The sequence below is a fragment of the Triticum aestivum genome, chromosome 5A (assembly GCF_018294505.1).
Source record: "Triticum aestivum cultivar Chinese Spring chromosome 5A, IWGSC CS RefSeq v2.1, whole genome shotgun sequence".
In the NCBI taxonomy this organism is placed as follows: Eukaryota; Viridiplantae; Streptophyta; class Magnoliopsida; order Poales; family Poaceae; genus Triticum; species Triticum aestivum.
The window spans coordinates 510,234,932-510,252,964 of record NC_057806.1 but is presented as its reverse complement, the minus strand read 5'-3'; the positions used below and the strand labels follow the sequence as shown (position 1 = coordinate 510,252,964).

Sequence of the window (18,033 nt, the reverse complement as noted above, 5' to 3'; positions counted from 1 at the left end):
ATAAAATTCTCAAATAAATTTCTGGACCTGAGGAATTTATATATTAATCACATGCAAAAAGAATTAACTAAATATCACTCTCCAAATAAAAATGGCAGCAATTCTCGTGAGCGCTAAAGTTTCTATTTTTTTACAGCATGGTCAACAAGACTTTCCCCAAGTCTTCCCAAAGGTTCCACTTGGCAGAAACACTAATTAAAAGTATAAAACCACATCTAAACAGAGGCTAGATGAATTATTTATTTCTAAACAGGAACAAAAAGCAAGTAACAAAAATAAAATTGGGTTGCCTCCCAACAAGCGCTATCGTTTAATGCCCCTAGCTAGGCATGATGATTTCAATGAAGCTCACATGAAGGATAAGAATTGTTACATAAAGAGAGCATCATGAAGAATATTACTAACACATTTAAGTCTAACCCACTTCCTATGCATAGGGTTTTATGAGCAAACAACTTATGGGAATAAGAATCAACTTGCATAGGAAGGTAAAACAACCATAACTTCAAAATTTTAAGCACATAGAGAGGAAACTTGATATTATTGCAATTCCTACAAGCATATATTCCTCCCTCATAATAATTTTCAGTAGCATCATGAATTAATTCAACAATATAACCAGCACCTAAAGCGTTCTTTTCATGATCTACAAGCATAGAAAATTTACTAATCTTCACGCAAGCAAAATTCTTCTCATTGATAATAGTGGGCGCAAACTCAACAAAATAACTATCATGTGATTAAAAATCAAGATCAAGATGAAAAGTTTCATGGTTATGATTATTCGTTAAAGTATACGTGTCATCACAATAATCATCATAGATAGGAGGCATGCTTTTATCATAATAAATTTGCTCATTACAACTTGGGGACAAAAAATATCATCTTCATCAAACATAGCTTCCCCAAACTTGTGGCCTTGCATATCATTAGCATCATGGATATTCAAGGAATTTATACTAACAACATTGCAATCATGCTCATCATTCAAATATTTACTGCCAAACATTTTATAGATTTCTTCTTCTAGCACTTGAGCACAATTATCCTTTCCATCATACTCACGAAAGATATTAAAAAAGGTGAAGCGTACGAGACAAACTCAATTCCATTTTTTATAGTTTTCTTTTATAAACTAAACTAGTGATAAAACAAGAAACTAAAAGACTCGATTGCAAGATCTAAAGATATACCTTCAAGCACTCACCTCCCCAGCAACGGCGCCAGAAAAGAGCTTGATGTCTACTACACAACCTTCTTCTTGTAGACGTTGTTGGGCCTCCAAGTGCAGAGGTTTGTAGGACAGTAGCAAATTTCCCTCAAGTGGATGACCTAAGGTTTATCAATCCGTAGGAGGCGTAGGATGAAGATGGTCTCTCTCAAGCAACCCTGCAACCAAATAACAAAGAGTCTCTTGTGTTCCCAACACACCCAATACAATGGTAAATTGTATAGGTGCACTAGTTCGGCGAAGAGATGGTGATACAAGTGGTATATGGATAGTAGATAAAGGTATTTGCAATCTGAAATTATAAAAACAGCAAGGTAACAAGTGATAAAAGTGAGCGTAAACGGTATTGCAATGCTAGGAAACAAGGCCTAGGGTTCATACTTTCACTAGTGTAAGTCCTCTCAACAATACTAACATAATTAGATCATAAAACTATCCCTCAACATGCAACAAAGAGTCACTCCAAAGTCACTAATAGCGGTGAACGAACGAAGAGATTATGGTAGGGTACGAAACCACCTCAAAGTTATTCTTTCCAATCAATCCGTTGGGCTATTCCTATAAGTGTCACAAACAGCCCTAGAGTTCATACTAGAATAACACCTTAAGACACAAATCAACCAAAACCCTAATGTCACCTAGATACTCCAATGTCACCTCAACTATCCGTGGGTATGATTATACGATATGCGTCACACAATCTCAGATTCATCTATTCAACCAAGACATAGGACCTCAAAGAGTGCCCCAAAGTTCTACCAGAGAATCACGACGAAAACGTGTGCCAATCCCTATGCATAGGTTCATGGGCGGAACCCGCAAGTTGGTCACCAAAACATACATCAAATGAATCACGTGATATCCCATTGTCACCACAGATATCCACGGCAAGACATACATCAAGTGTTCTCAAATCTTTAAAAACTCAATCCGATAAGATAACTTCAAAGGGGAAACTCAATTCATTACAAGAGAGTAGAGGGGGAAGAAAACATCATAGGATCTAACTATAATAGTAAAGCTCGTGATACATCAAGATCATATCACCTCAAGAACACGAGAGAGAGAGATCAAACACATAGCTACTGGTGCATACCCTCAGCCCCGAGGGAGAACTACTCCCTCCTCGTCATGGAGAGCACCGGGATGATGAAGATGGCCACCGGAGAAGGATTGCCCCCTCTGGCAGGGTGCCGGAACGGGTCTAGATTGGCTTTTGGTGGCTACGGAGGCTTCTGGCGGCGGAACTCCCGATCTAATCTCCGTTCTGGAAGTTTTAGGATACGTGGGTATATATGGGTGAAAGGAGTACATCGGTGGACCGAAGGGGTGGCCACGAGGCAGGGGGCGCGCCCCAGGGGGGTGGGCGCGCCCCCTACCCTCGTGAGCTCCTCCTTCATCTTCTGACGTAGGGTCCAAGTCTATCCGGTAGGTTTCCTTCCAAAAATAACTACTCCAGTTGATTTCGTTCCGTTTCGACTCCGTTTGATATTCATTTTCTTCGAAACACTGAAATAGGCATAAAACAGCAAATCTGGGCTGGGCCTCCGGTTAATAGGTTAGTCCCAAAAATAATATAAAAGTGGAAAATAAAGCCCTATATTGCCCAAAACAGTAGATAATATAGCATGAAGAAATCAAAAATTATAGATACGTTGGAGACGTATCAGCCGCCTCCCTCGACTCCCTCATGTCCCACAAGCAAGGTCACAACCATGACGGTGTGCAGAAGTGTAGTGCGGCCTCCCTGTATCCCGTTGACCGTTGCTATCTCGACCTCCTTCTCAGTACCTCGGTCACCTGCCCCATGAGGACGAGCTCTTTATCTTTTCCAGCGCGTAAACATCCTACAGATTCACATCGAGTATCCACCAATCACACACTTCTTCCAATTTTTCTATTCTTTGGGTAATTCGGGATTACCCGAACCTGAATTGTCGGGTATGAAAAACTTCAGGCGAATTTCGGATTTCATCTCTGAAAACATGATTTTTTTATAACCCGAATTACCCGACCCGACATATCGGGTAAACCCAGAGGCCCAACTTGAGAGCCAGTGAATGCGGATGCCGGAGCCGGAGGTCAAAGCCGCTCGCGCGACATCCATGCATGTCGACCCGGAGGAGCAGCTCCTCCATGATGTCCTTCATCGATCGCTAACGACGGAGATGGACGCGAGGCGCCTCCACCACAAGAACATCAAGACTATCTGCCTCAGCATCGAAGCATATGAGTGCCGCAGAAGGAGACCGCCACGGCAAAGGAGGTAGCTCGCGAAGGAGACCGTCTGACGTCTCGCCGGCTACATCTCGTCATCGTCCGACAGCGGCACGACGACACACCTCCTGCTGTGGACACCTACATGGAGGAATAGTACCGCCGCTCCGGTGACCACAAGGGGACGGCCCCGACGAGAAAATGGTGTCCTCCGCTGCCCCGCTCTGTTTTTGTAGTTTTTGAATCTATGTAGGTTAAATCTGTCGGTGATGAACTCTATCCGATGAACTCAGTGATGATGAACTATGTCTTTTGGGTTGGATTGTGCTATATATAGGTTTGGTTTATGTTACATTGTTTATCTACGTTTGTGTGGATTTAAGAGACAGTTGTTTGAGATGCATGATTGTAAACGACGACAAATAGGTGCTGACCGGTCACTGCCGATGGACCCACCTAGACGCATCCGCGGATGTATAGGGGTGAGATTTGTGCATCTCGATTGTAGATGCTCTAAGGTCAACTTCAACGCCCCGACCCAAATAGATGTAGATTTGGTGGGCTTCTTGTTTGTTTGGGTCGGTCCTAAGGGCGGCGTCGAGCCTCGTCCGCATTTTGCTGGCCAGTGCACCCAACTGACCAACCCATTTGGTCCTCCCGGCCGGTAGGTGGCCAAATTTACACAATTTTAGACTTGCATGCATATAAAAATCTAACCAAAAAAGAAACATTGCACATAGACATACTCATTCACAAGATCATCGAGAATTTCATATGCAAGCATCTGAATAGCTGCAGTGCGTTTCTGATAAGAGGAGAAGCCAACCTTCCCAAGGGCATCCTCCTTGCATCTAAAGTAATCATCATACTTCACCACTCCCTCCCGAATACGGTTAAACACATGTCTCGCCATCCGGAAGCGGTGCCGGAAAAGCTTTTGATTATAGGGTGGAGACGTGCACTGAAAGTAATCGACGAAGAGTAAGCAATGATCGCTCTCTCTGTTGTGGTTCAACGCTGGAGCATGGCCCGGGATCGATCCCCTAAACCTCGACCGCTGCCTAGTAATGTGGTCATTGACGACCATAGTCGCGACCACAAAATCCTCATCATCCGGCGATGAATCGTACGATGAACACATGAAGTTATTGAAAAATAACTCATCCCCACTATCCATGGTACCTTGTGGGCAAAACTTCGAACACCTTACGGGCATGGTGGAGTAGCGGACGGTAAAGAGCCTCGCGCCCTCCCCGTACAGGCAGCAGACCTGTCGAAGTGGAGGCGAGGGCGGTGCCGGCAGACGTTGAGCGCGAGGCCGACAACTGTGGAGGCGAGGGGCGTTGCCAGACCGTGCCTTCTCATGCTATGTCGGCGCCAAGAAGAGGCCACCAACACCGACAAGAGCGGGCCTCAGATGCGGCGTGGAGGTGGGGGCATGTGTGGATGCGGTCGGCGGCCTGGGTAGCAACGAAGCGATCGAAAGTGGGTGGCAGGGGCTAGGATGATGTGGCCGAAGGTGTCAGGTGTGGAGGACAATGGGGAGAATAGCTGATGTGCCACCGACAAACGGGCCAAAGGATGACAAGGAAGAGAGTCGCGTGTGTCCGCGCCAACGCAAACTCAACTCAAATTTAGACCGGAAATGAGTCTCGGACGGACGAAAGACGAACACCTGTCCATTTGCGTCAGCATATTGGACCATGTTCTCTGGAACCAAATGGACGCCGAAGGACCAGATGGGTCGGCGAAGCAGCCGCCACCAATGTATGACTTGGCTTAATTGGCCTCGTGCACCCCGACAGCACATGCAGCAGCCCCACCCCAAAGCGGGCGGGCGGGCGCGCGTGCATGGATGCATGGAAGTGGTTTGATTTCCAGCAATCACATACAGGCTACTGTACATGTCAGGGTGGTTGGTGTCCATGCATGAGAATGGGATGGATGAGTGGATATCCTAACTAGCCTCGTGCTCATTGGTTGGCGTCATGGATGATGGATGCACTGCATTTGGCCCCAAGAATCCAAGATGCCATCTCACCTCCTTGCTCCATCGAGCAGCCACCCCGAGCCTCCCAAAAAGAAAAAGGTCCCTCCCTCCCGTACGCGCCACACACGAGCATCTCCAACGCGGATCTTCCTTCCCTCCGCTTTTCACACTCACTCTCTCTGCTACAAGCCGCCGGCCTCCCTTCCTCCACTGTCTACTGCCTCCATTCCTAAATATAAATATTTTACAGATTTCATCGTAGGCTACATACGAATGTATATAAACATAATTTAAAGTATAGATTCACTCATTTTGCTTCGTAGGTACTAGTCTATAGTGAAATATCTAAAAGATTTTATTTTTAAAAAGAGAGGGAGTACAATCTTTGTAGAGATTTTACTATGGATCAGATACGGATGTATATAGATATATTTTAGAGTGTGGATTCATTCATTTTACACCCTACATGGTTCATAATGAAATCTCGTTCTTAAATTGGTCCATAGTAAAATCTCGTTGCTAAATATAAGTCTTTTAAATTTTTTTAATATAGATCACATATGAATGCATATAGACGCATTTTAGAGTGTAGATTTATTTATTTTACTCTGTATGTGGTCCATAATGAAATCTCTGCCGAGACCACGGACGGAGTATATATGATATATCTACCCGCAGCGTGCCCGCGAACCACATCACAGCACACCACACCAACCGCGCGCCACTGATTCATCAACTCCGCTCCACTAGCTAGGTACCTTCCGACCGAGCAGCCAGAGAGATGGAGAGGATGGTGATGAGGCTGATGAGGAACAAGAACCAGTCCCTCCGCCAGCTGCAAGGGGCCGCCGCCGGCGGGCTAGCGTCGTCGTCCTCCGCCCCCTCGACTGCCGGCGCCGCCGCGTCTCCCTTCTCCACCCTGCAGCAGCAGGAGGACCATCCCGCTCCCGGGGTGCTCAACATCCGGGACACCGCCGCCCACGTGCGTTACCTACACCCCGCTTCCATCTTCTTCCTCTAGTCCATATAGCTCCATCTGATACTCCCTCCTCGGATGTGATATGTGATATGGCAGCTCATCGGGCGGACGCCGCTGGTGTACCTCAACAGGGTGACGGAGGGGTGCGGCGCCCGCGTCGCCGCCAAGCTCGAGTTCCTGCAGCCTTCCTTCAGCGTTAAGGACAGGTTAATTGCTCATTATTACCTTAATTAATCTCCTCTTCACGTGGCAGTCACGCACGTCCGATTCGTCCTAATTTACAAGTGCGTAGTACGAGATTAGGTAGTACTCCCTCCGATCTTCTATTGATTATAAGATCTTATTACAATCGATCAATATATGTGTATATCGATTGTAATAACATCTTATATTATTATGGGAGTACGTAGTAGATACGAGTGTGGTGTCTGTGGGCCGTTATCAATCAGTTGTCGATCATATTCCAGTGGCTGCAGATCAATTCCTGCATGTTGACACTTCGCTTCTGAATTCTGATGTGATAATATCCTGCTTGATGCGTCGGTTGGTGGACAAGAACTATAGCAGCTTATCCACTTCTGCTCTAGACTAGACAGTAGACAGCCAAGTGGAGCCAATCGAATATCCGGTCTCATAACAATAATATTGATGGTCATAATCAAAACACCAGATCTTTGACCTGTGCGTAGGCAGGCTCCAACAAGTCACCATCTATATGAAACCAGAAGATCATCAAACTATTTATGATCATCCATCCCTACCTGAACTAATACCGCCCACAAGCGGCATATATACGATCCATGTCATACTCACAGACGGCGACTGGTTAATCTAGTATTATCATGCTAACAGACACACACTGGTTGGAGGACATCTCGAGCAAAGTATTGTTATTGTTCTGATCTAGATAGCGACCGGAATCGACTAAAATACCCTCCCCATCGATCCGGTCGCTTTCGTGGGGAAAATAATGAAGGGACAAGTCAGACTCCAGATCCATATCTTCTTGTCTGCCTCATTGTGATACATCGACAGTGATATGCACTGGGATCCAAGGAAAGAATTAGAGACAGATGCAGTTAGTCTTTTCTGTTATACAAGTCAGGATGAGTGACTAGCCCACCTTAATTTTGGTCCTTTAAGTCTTGTACTGGAGTACTTTGCAGTCTAGAACAATGCATTCTCCATCCAGATCTACAAGCTAGTGTGAAGCTGGCAACCTGGCTCGCTCGATCCCGTTGGGACAATTTGTTTTGTCTGAATTATATGATCCTTAACTGTTAACAAACCTGAATGCTTACGATTTACTCTGCTTATTTTATTCGCAAGAATATAGCATATACAGCCAAAACAAGCATGCAAAATGAAATAGGAACATTACCAACATATTTCTTATCCGTCAGTATATCTGAAGGAAACAAGAATTCCACCTCCGCTTCCTGTGTGAATAAGTGATTAATACGTCTTATGTATGATCCAGGCCAGCAATCTCCATGATCGAAGATGCGGAGAAGAAGGGGCTGATAACCCCAGGCAAGGTCAGTCATCACTCATGCTTTCAGATAAATCGACAACTGTATTCCGCAAAAAGTACCTCTTGAACTCAGCTCAGGCCCATTCAACAACCATGAGGAAGTAGCAACAACTTGCTGTCAAAAAAAAGGGAAGTACTCCCTCTGTAAACTAATATAAGAGTGTTTACATCACTATTTTAGTGATCTAAACGCTCTTATATTAGTTTACGGAGGGAGTTGTAAATTTGGTAAATAAATAAGCATTAACTGTTATTTCACTTGGAAATAGCACTGAGATCGCAAACATGCTGAGACAATAGGAAGCATATACTGTCTTTTTTTTTGCGGGAAGGAAGCATATACTGTCACACCTGCATATGGATCTAAAACTAACCGCAAGTCGCTTCTGAAACAGACGACGCTGATCGAGCCTACATCCGGGAACATGGGCATCGGCCTGGCGTTCATGGCTGCACTCAAAGGGTACGAGCTCGTGCTGACGATGCCATCATACACCAGCCTCGAGAGGAGGGTGGTCATGAAGGCCTTCGGTGCGCAGCTCGTACTCACTGACCCGGCGAAGGGGATGGGAGGCACCGTCAGGAAGGCAACCCAGCTCTATGAGAACCATCCCAGCGCCTTCATGCTCCAGCAGTTCGAGAATCCCGCCAACGTCCAGGTGCACTACGAGACCACCGGTCCGGAGATATGGGAGGACACGCTCGGGCAGGTCGACATCTTCGTCATGGGAATCGGCAGCGGCGGCACCGTCACCGGCGTCGGCAAGTACCTCAAGGAGAAGAACCCCAACGCAAAGATCTATGGGGTTGAACCTGCCGAGGCAAATGTACTGAATGGTGGCAAGCCAGGTAGGCTATTGGTTTCTGAAAATGATCAAACCTTCTTCTTTGTTTCATGCTAGTAGATATCTTTTTTAGCTAGCTCCTAATCATGTTGCTAACTGAACCTAACTGCAGGGCCTCACCTCATCACTGGAAATGGAGTTGGATTTAAGCCAGATATTTTGGACATGGATATCATGGAGAAGGTTCTGGAGGTAAGGAATCAAACTGGGCTTCTTCTTTTGGTAGAATAGATTCTGTAATTCTTACTGATTTCATGCATGTAATTGACAGGTGAAAGGCGAGGACGCCGTTAAGATGGCGAAGCAGTTGGCACTGCAGGAGGGCCTGCTGGTAAGTAAAAAAATTAACTGCTCCCTAAGAAAAAGAAAAGGAATGGTTATATTGACTCATGTGAAACTGGACTGGTTACATCAAAATTGTGCTGAAATTGCTACATTTTCTCAGGTGGGGATATCATCAGGAGCCAACACAGTGGCAGCGATCGAACTCGCAAAGAGGCCAGAAAACAAGGGGAAGCTCATCGTGGTACGACATACATACCCATATCTATGAATTTTATACAAAAATATGTTAAGATGGAGAAGTTTCAGAAGACTGACTGACCAATGCACCTGTCTGTTGTTCCAGACTGTTCATCCGAGCGCAGGAGAGCGATACTTATCGTCGGCGCTATTCGAGGGTCTGAGGAAGGAGGCTGAGGCAATGCAGCCAGTGCCAGTGGACTAACTTGGAGCTATACAGCGCATGTAGAATAAATTCACTGCAACCATGTTGCAAGTGCTAGTCATACCTCATTGCGATTCTTCAGTTTGTTCATCATGTGTACCTCTGTAAACAATGGTTGAAATGGTTGAAAAAAGGAATTATCTCTCTGGAGATCTATGATGTACATGTGTTTTCTTCGTCTCATTTACAACTTCTTTCTGCTGCAAATGATGATTTCGTGCTTCTTTGATAACAACAATGCATACTTGGTTCTACGTTGAGAACGGCCTTCACCATCATTGTCCGTATCGATGATTCTTCTGAGTGGTTCCTGCACTTTCAAACAGAAGTACAAAGCCACGATCACACACTCAACAAACATAACGCAAGCGCAACTTTTCAGTAAATTCAGTTGTATGCTTTTTTCAGAACCAGAACTCGGTGGATGTTCGCCATGAATTGTGAGCAGTATTGCAACAGGTGCGCGTTAATAGGAATCGCTGAAAGCATTCATACTCAGGCTAGCCAACACCTTTAGTTTGCTCGAGGTGTCATATACCAATTTGACAATTTCATTGACACAAAGGGGCAAGGTATCACTGATTACCTTCTTAGTTTGCTCTTGTGGATTGACCTTTCGATCCGTCCACCTCTTTCTGTGTAGGTGCCAGCCTGTATCTTGAACCAACCAATCGAGCTGATTTTACCTTTCCATGTTCTACATTTAGATTCAGATCTGCCTCTCTAGTAAGATAAATGTAAGGTGTGGCGAGGCTGGCATTAACAAGCAAGCATTATCACAATCCAAAACCTAACAAGGACATAAAGAGCAAAGCAGTAAAAGCATGTATATGCAGAGCAGAGTCATAATTGTAATACAACCGAAAGTCAGGAATATAATCTTCCTGAAGATAGAGAAATTGTGTTTCTACTCGTGGAGCAATACAATTTGTTCCATTTCAAGATTTGAATTGCCAGTGTTAACTAGTTCTGCCATGAAAATAAGCACATTCCACAAGATCATGCAGATAAGAATGTCAATTTACTCATCTTTTGAGAAGTTTACCAATGTTTAGCGCTTTCATTGGAGGTTTTCAGAGCTTGGAGTCTCAGTAAGCATACTAACAGAAACCTTTTTTGACACATCCATGGTGAAAATTATCACTTCAATGCTCCAGATTACAGGTATATATTTTGTGATGTAATGCCCCTTCTATGTTCAACAGCACCTAGATCCAGTCTGACATCGCGAGATTCAGGTTAAGTTGATAAATCTGGCACCATGAGATTCTGGTAAAGTATATAAATACTGTATAACATCTCTGTGTGCTTAGCTAAGAACTGAACTCTGTAAGAAACTAATGTTAGAATATTACGATTTTGTTGCTGGCATTTGTTCCATCTGAGGTCTTCTATTTATCCCTGGTGTTTGGTCCAACGGTGGCCTTCCATCTGTTACTGGTGTTTGATTTATCTGGGGTCTTCCATTTCCTACTGGTGTATGGGTGATCATGCGGCTTCCATTTGTTCCTGGTGTTTGTTTCATCAGAGGGCTTCTATTTGCTTCTACATCTTGGTTTCTCTGTGGTCTTTCATTGGGGTAGCAGCTGGTGCGAGAGTTCATAAGATTCAGCTGATCAGGATTTCTTTTCGTGCTGCCTTCAGCAAGTACTTTGAGATCATTTATCTTGTTATCTGCGACATGTTAGAATATATCAAACTTTGTTGTCTTTGCAAACAACGAAATAATAGCACGATTATAATAGATAATCAATCGGCTTGTAGATTCAAAATGCTCATTCCACGCATGATACATCATCACAGCAACGGTGATTCATCAGAAGCGGAACTTAACCACCGAAAACACACCGGATCCACAGAGGAATTCAGTGGCAACAGCTACCTAGCCTAGCAGGCTCCTACCATAAGCCCAGTTCCTACAGCCGGTAAAGGTTACAGAAGAATAAACTCTCTATTGCTGTGCCTACACTCGGGCGAAGGCGGAGCAGCAAATGCCCTCCTCCTGCCGCTGATGTTACATTGTTACATGATGAATCTCCTGTGAGAACAAACAAAACTGCAGGACAAAGCAACCGGGGAAGGAAGATGGGGAGGCTAGAGATTCCGATGCGGCATGACCCTTCCTTCCGGTACCCTTTTGTCGACGCGGCCTATCTTGCGGGGCGGCCACACCACGTGTGTCACCCTCCCCTGCACCAGACCAATCGGCACCTGCATGCAGCAGACAACAAAAGGATAATAAAGATGTTCATCATTGCCAGGACTACAGCCGATATCAAGTACACAGGTGTGCTCTATTTTCCCACCAAAAATTGTGCAACCTAAGACATAAAAAACTCTCCTGACTTAACATCAGCCACAAATGTAACTTGCCCTAGCATGTGTGTTGCTGCGTTTTAAACCAAAAGTACTATAAGACAAACCAGTATTCTGGATTCAGGCTAATTTTAAACTGCAGATGGACTGTGCTTCAATTTCAATGGTGACAGTAACCAAATTGGACGCGGCACCATGGCAGTATCAGAAATAGCACCGAGACAAGTGCAAGCCCAGCTCTGCTAAGCTGGATTAGACAGTTATTCCATTGAGGTAATGCAATACGTGTTTGATTTACTACAATACAAGCTGGAACTAGAACAAAGCAGCGAATATAAACAGAGGAATACAAGATAGCAACACTCAGAGCAGAGGAGCGTCTTCATGTTGGCTCGATTCTATGCATAAGCCCGAACCGTAATGGGTGATATTTGGGTTTCATTGGAATAAGAAGTGCAGGGGGGTTGCTGGATCTGATAGAACATCCAATTATATCTTAACTGGGATCTCTAATACCGTAATACGTTTAGCTGAATGGTGTATAATCACTCCATAAAATGATTTATGTCCATGCAAACACATCTGTTTCTCATGTATCAGAAAATACAAGGACTTACATTACATGAGTTCTCAAACAAAATTAGATTGGCACTCCTCACCGCTTCCTCCCTGTCATGGCACTAACTTGATGTCTACCCAGAGCACGACTTGTAACAAAATGAGAAACCTCCATGGCTGGGATTGATGAGGTAAGCTGCTGGTCGGCCTCTGGACAAATTTAACTAGGCTGGCATCTGCCAAGTCTCGCGCAGACTCTTGGAAAAATAGAGAAGTCTCCAGAGATGACTTTGACTCTGCGACTGACGAGTGGGCGGCAGACTCACGGACACTTGTCTAAACATAAAAACATGTGACATGGACAAGCCAACTGTCCAAGCAGCATGCAAAAATGCAGCAATATTTGATGTTAACGGTAATTAATTGTTGCTAGTTATCTTTGTATGTATCTGCCGTTGGACTCTTTTCTCACTTTACACATGACTGGATGATATCCCAGTATTTTATAGTCATGGTAATAAAAATTAACTGTCGTCAATTATCTTTGCACGTGTCCTTCCTTGGACTCTTTCTACACGTTACATATGTGTGCTCTGTTCTAGCAAAGTTTGACCGTGAAAATTGTTTGGGGTTTTCCAGATGAACCTCGGTGGAGAAAGCAGGAGAGCAGCTCATTGGCAATGGGCTCTTTCTTGGCCAGTGATGATGAGAATTACAACTCCATACTTAAATCCTCTTGATATTCACTTTGATATGCAAGTCAATACTTTAGTACTAGTAATTTTCCAGAGGACATGTAACCAGTCTGTTTGTACATTTGCTCCTTTGGTTAGTTCTTCCTAATCCAATGCATTCTTCATAGTTCAGGCTTGGCCTGATGGTAACCCTATTTGAAACAAGTCTCTCAGTACAAATTCAGTGGCCTATGCCACACAAGTTTTCGAGAGACTCTTCGCAATACAGAAAAGTCTGCAGGGGTGACTAAATCGTTGAAGGCGACGAGTGGGTGGGTGACGTTCCAGGGAAATTCCAGGATTAAAATCTTTGCAAAACAGATCTTTCTAGCAAGACGCAAAATATGGGTAAATTCAAGGGAGCAGTAGAATGTCTTACTGGGCCATAGGCTCTCGAGTCCTGGCTGACGCTGCCATTGTCCCCTTCGAGCCAGCAGTGGCCCTCCGGTATCTTCCGGATCTCCTCCGTCTCCGGGACGCTGATCCAGTCGCCGGGCAGCCCAATCACCCTCTTGATCGCCTTCCTCTGGTGGTCTACCGGCGTCCTGCATGCACACCAGCACCAAGAATCAAGATCCGGTATATATCTGCACCACCACACCCATGACCCACTGGAAGCATCATTGAACGCCCTGGAAGCAGCCCGGCCGGGGCGTCGGCGGCGGAGGCGGCGAGCGAGCTTACACGAAGGTGACGACGTCGCCGCGGGAGAAGTCATAGCGCTCGAGGCAGAGCCGCTCCACCAACGCGTATTCACCTGGCGGAGATGCCAGCGACGGTAAGAAATCGAAGAAGAATCCGGCTGGTTGTGTCCGTGGCCCGTAGGCGGAGAGGGGAGACGTGGGGCTTACCTGTCCTGCCCTCGAAGGTAGGGTGCATGGAGGCGCCTCGGACGGCGGCGACCGTGAAGTAGCGGTCGGAGACGGTGAGGCCGATGAGGGAGCCGGCGATGCAGGGCTTCACGACCGACCTGAGCGCGGCCCACGCCCCCGCCGCCATGTCCGGAGCTCGATCCGGGTGGTGGTACCCTTGCTCAGACCGCTGCGACGCGGCTGCTCGCCGTCACAGTTGAGGCGGCGGCGGCGGCGGCGGCGCGGTCAGGGTCGTAGCGGCGAGGAGTACGGACTACTAGCATTCCGCTAAGAAAAAAAACCCAGAAATCCAACTCGGTGCCCAGGCTCATCTATTCCAGATACGAAAAAAAATCAAAATAAATACTAAAACAATTTAAACAAATCCATTTTTTAGATAATTTGACGTGTGAGGTCCGCTTCAATTTCAATTCATTTAGACATTTGAGCAGCTCTCAGCAAAAAAGATAAATCAGGTCAGAACAGTGCGTGAACAGTATTTTTTTTTACAAACCCTAATTTTGTCTTTTTTGCCGAGAACTCCTCAGATGTCCAAATAAGTTAAAATTTGAAGCGGGCCTCATGCATCAAATTATCTACCATAAAAAATAGTTTTTATGAATTTTTCTAATATTTGTTTTGATTTTTTTCGTCAACGAGAGTGCAGATGAGCTCGGGAGCAGAAACTCCACATCCAAAAACCCCTCCGTTGTTTTTTTTTTGTCTTTTTTTCATTCCCGCTTTATTTATTTACCGCCTTTTCTTGCAACTGTTTCGTGTGGAAAAAATATTTTGAAGGTGCAGACTTTATTTTTTTTACCTTTTTCTGATATATATATACTCCCTCTATTGGGAGTTAACTAATGTGAATGGTCATCTCAGCTAATTCAAAAATGAATAGCTTTGCAATGAAGGAAGTATGTAATTTATAACTTACATATTTACTAGTAGACTGTCCGTGTGTTGCCACGGGCATTTGAAAATTTGTATTTGTTGCATGTAAAATTTTACACACATAGAAAGATAGGCAATAACAAATAAAAAAGTAATTGGAATCTAATTCGCTTGCAATGTACTTCGATATTTTTTTTATAATTCGACCCTATACACCTGATGCACAAAATAAAGAAGGTGGTACACAAACAATAAACTCTTTATTCTGCAATGCATTACAAATGATAATAACACTTGAATGACTTTTTTTAGTTCTTAAAATCGATTGCATCATGAAAGCATGTGCATTGTTATTATCCATTAATTAAAATCAACACATGAAGGATTTTTTCCTTTAAACAAATGTTTCAAGATGTTCCAACCAGAAACTTCATTGCAATATGCAATTGGCTGGCAAACTATTACATAATATGGATTTGGACGCTTGAAACCATACAATTTACCATTTAAAAAGTACTACAGAAAAACACATCTTCTAGAACATGCTACTCCTACCTCTCTTGTGACAGGTAGACATATCAATCTTTGATAACATTTATTGTTTAAAAATCCGTTGGCATTTATTTGTATTTCCGAAAGAAAAAAATGGATTTTATTTGAGTTATGTAAGTTCATATTTGGTGTATCGGCTCAAAAGGATTTTCACATAAAACTCAAAAGGAAATGGGTGTGTTGTAATAGGAGATATGCCTAAAAGGGAAGCGAGCAACTCATATTCAAACACCAACCAACTGAAGAGAAACCCTAATTAGACATACACTCAGACATTAACATCAAATATAAGGGTGAAAGGGTGAATGGCATGCAGCATCAATTGCAAATAAAAAGGCTAAAACTTGCCCAGAAAATATACTCCCTCCATTCCTAAATTTAAGTATTTTTAGAGATTTCAATACGAACTACATATGGATGTATATATATATATACATATTTAAGAATATAGATTCACTCATTTTGCTTCGTATGTAGTCCACATTGAAATCTCCAAAAAGACTTATATTTAGGAACGGATGGAGTAGGTCACAACTCACAAGTTCACAACATATTTTTCCTTGTATTAGCACAAAAGTCAAATAATGCACGGTAGGACTGAGGAGAAGGTCTATAATATTAGTCTTATCGGTTGTTCATTATTCTATTAGAGAGAGAGAGAGAGAATCGACACCCCCAAATTGTCTCCATATGTCTAGGCTATCCGAAAAACCATACCATATGTGAGAAGGAAATGGGTAAGGACGTCTATGGACAACACGCCAGATCAGGCCAAAAAAACATAGTTTTATAAAATATTACAAAGCATCCCAAAGATATTGACGTTATGAATTTCTACGAACTTAAATGCTTAATACAATCAACAGAAAAGCTACCGGCATGCTTCTCCATTTTGAGTCAGTCCACCTATTGAGGACTTCTTGATTAAAACATGCAATCATTCTATATAGCCTGCGAAAACAGGGGGTAAATGTCAGTAAATAATGTACAAATAATAATTTTAGTTGAGTTGAAAGGCTTAAATTCAAAACCAACAAATATATGCAGGCTTATTTCATACTGCTATTTTAATGAGCTCCAGTAACCTCATTATCAGCATCATAATACATCATCCAAAATCATCAATTGTTACCCCACAATGCCACACCCAAATTTGTTCTTTTCACAGACGAAACGCTGCTGCTCCGTTTTGCATGAAAATTGTCAAGCATGCTTGCGACACTAACACAAACATCTATGAAACATTTCAGTTTTTTTTTAAAATTCTACTGTTTTTGAGCCAAAACGCCTCCTCACATAGTAGACCGTGTTAGGTAGAATCATGAGCGAGTGAATCTCTGTTGTAAATTTTATTATAGACCATGCATACATATTATTTGCCCGTACAATTAGGGCGGATCATGTGATAGTTTTCACTATTGGAATTGCCGAGTAGAGTTTCTTGGGAACTCAGTAAAGCCAAATAAACTCAGCCATGCGTTTGCCGAGTTCCATCCTCGGTAGAGGGACTGTTGGCCAAATAAGCCGCGGCCATGGGTCGGACGCGTCGGGCGCATGTGTGGGTGCGCGCTGGGCTGTCGGGTCCGCGGTGTAGGTCTGCGTGTGTGTGTGTGTGCGTGTGGTGCCCGGGGTGCCCGTGTGGGTGGACACCATACGTGTGTGTGTGTAGGCCATGCTGTTGGCGACCTGGGCGGGGTGACCGTGCAGGTCTGTTGCGGGCTTAACGTGGCGAGTGCGAGCGGGAGTGCGTCGTGGGCGGCGGAGCGGGCCAGACCAGGCGGGGTCGTGGCCGAGCGCTGGCCTGGGTATAAGATCGCCACGGTGATCGTTGTAACATGTGTGGGACGAGTTTGTTGCTTGGGAAAAATACCATTCTTGCGGTTGCGTTCGTGCGCCCGAAACTCTCGTCATGTCCACCGTGTTCTTCTTCTTCCTCCCCCTTCTTCTCGGTTCATGCCAGGGCGGGAGAGTGAGGTGCACAGATAGAGAGAGTGGTGAGCTAGGGCAAGGCTAGGGTTCCAGCAATTGGCATCAGAGCCCGGTTTCGGAGGTGAACGCCAGCGACCATGGCACTCGTACCGCACAATGGCGGTGGTGGCTCGTTCTCGCTGCCGGTCCCACCGCTGACCACGACGAACTACACCTCCTGGGCGATCAAGGTGGAAGCTTTTCTTGGTGCTTAGGGGCTGTGGCCTGTGGGGGTGGTCGTTCCGGCGGAGGGCACGACGATCGACGCCAACAAGAGCAAGACAGCGCGGGCGATGCTTCTCGGGGTGCTGTCGGTGGAAGTGCTGCTGCCGGTGTCGACGAAGCCCACCACGAAGGAGGTATGGGACTCCCTCAAGGTGCGCTTCGTCGTCGCTGATCGGGTGCGGGCGGCCCGGCTCGCGTCGCTACGCGGCGAGTTCGAGCGGCTGCGGATGGCGGACGACGACGACTTGGACAGCCTATGCGGGAAGCTTGGCACCATGACGACGCGCTATGCAGGTCTGGGGGCGGTGCTCGACTACGCTGAGCTCATGAAGAAGATGTTGGACACGGTCCCGGACCGCCTCTACCCCGCCATCGCCGGAATTGAACAATTTTGCAATGTAGAAGAGATGGC

At 45.0% G+C, this 18,033-nt stretch overlaps 2 protein-coding genes across 3 annotated transcripts; one reads left to right on the top strand and one right to left on the bottom strand.

The window, feature by feature from the left end:
- The first annotated feature begins 6,126 nt into the window (after window positions 1-6,126).
- On the top strand, window positions 6,127-9,686 carry LOC123104403 (bifunctional L-3-cyanoalanine synthase/cysteine synthase, mitochondrial). Of its 2 annotated transcripts, XM_044526243.1 has the most exons (8): window positions 6,127-6,420; window positions 6,514-6,623; window positions 7,898-7,955; window positions 8,347-8,800; window positions 8,909-8,988; window positions 9,068-9,127; window positions 9,242-9,322; window positions 9,425-9,686. In XM_044526243.1, the coding sequence occupies exons 1-8, from the start codon at window positions 6,220-6,222 to the stop codon at window positions 9,521-9,523; spliced, it is 1,143 nt and encodes a 380-aa protein (XP_044382178.1). In that variant the 5' UTR covers window positions 6,127-6,219; the 3' UTR covers window positions 9,524-9,686. The 2 variants fall into 2 exon arrangements, with proteins under 2 accessions (XP_044382178.1, XP_044382177.1); XM_044526242.1 differs by having other exon boundaries at window positions 9,068-9,322.
- A 1,576-nt stretch (window positions 9,687-11,262) lies between these two features.
- On the bottom strand, window positions 11,263-14,295 carry LOC123104402 (mitochondrial inner membrane protease subunit 2). Its single transcript, XM_044526241.1, has 4 exons — window positions 13,983-14,295; window positions 13,816-13,888; window positions 13,511-13,676; window positions 11,263-11,734 (listed from the first exon to the last, which is right to left on the bottom strand). Exons 1-4 carry the CDS (start codon window positions 14,128-14,130, stop codon window positions 11,618-11,620), a joined length of 504 nt encoding a protein of 167 aa, XP_044382176.1. The 5' UTR covers window positions 14,131-14,295; the 3' UTR covers window positions 11,263-11,617.
- Window positions 14,296-18,033: the final 3,738 nt, after the last annotated feature.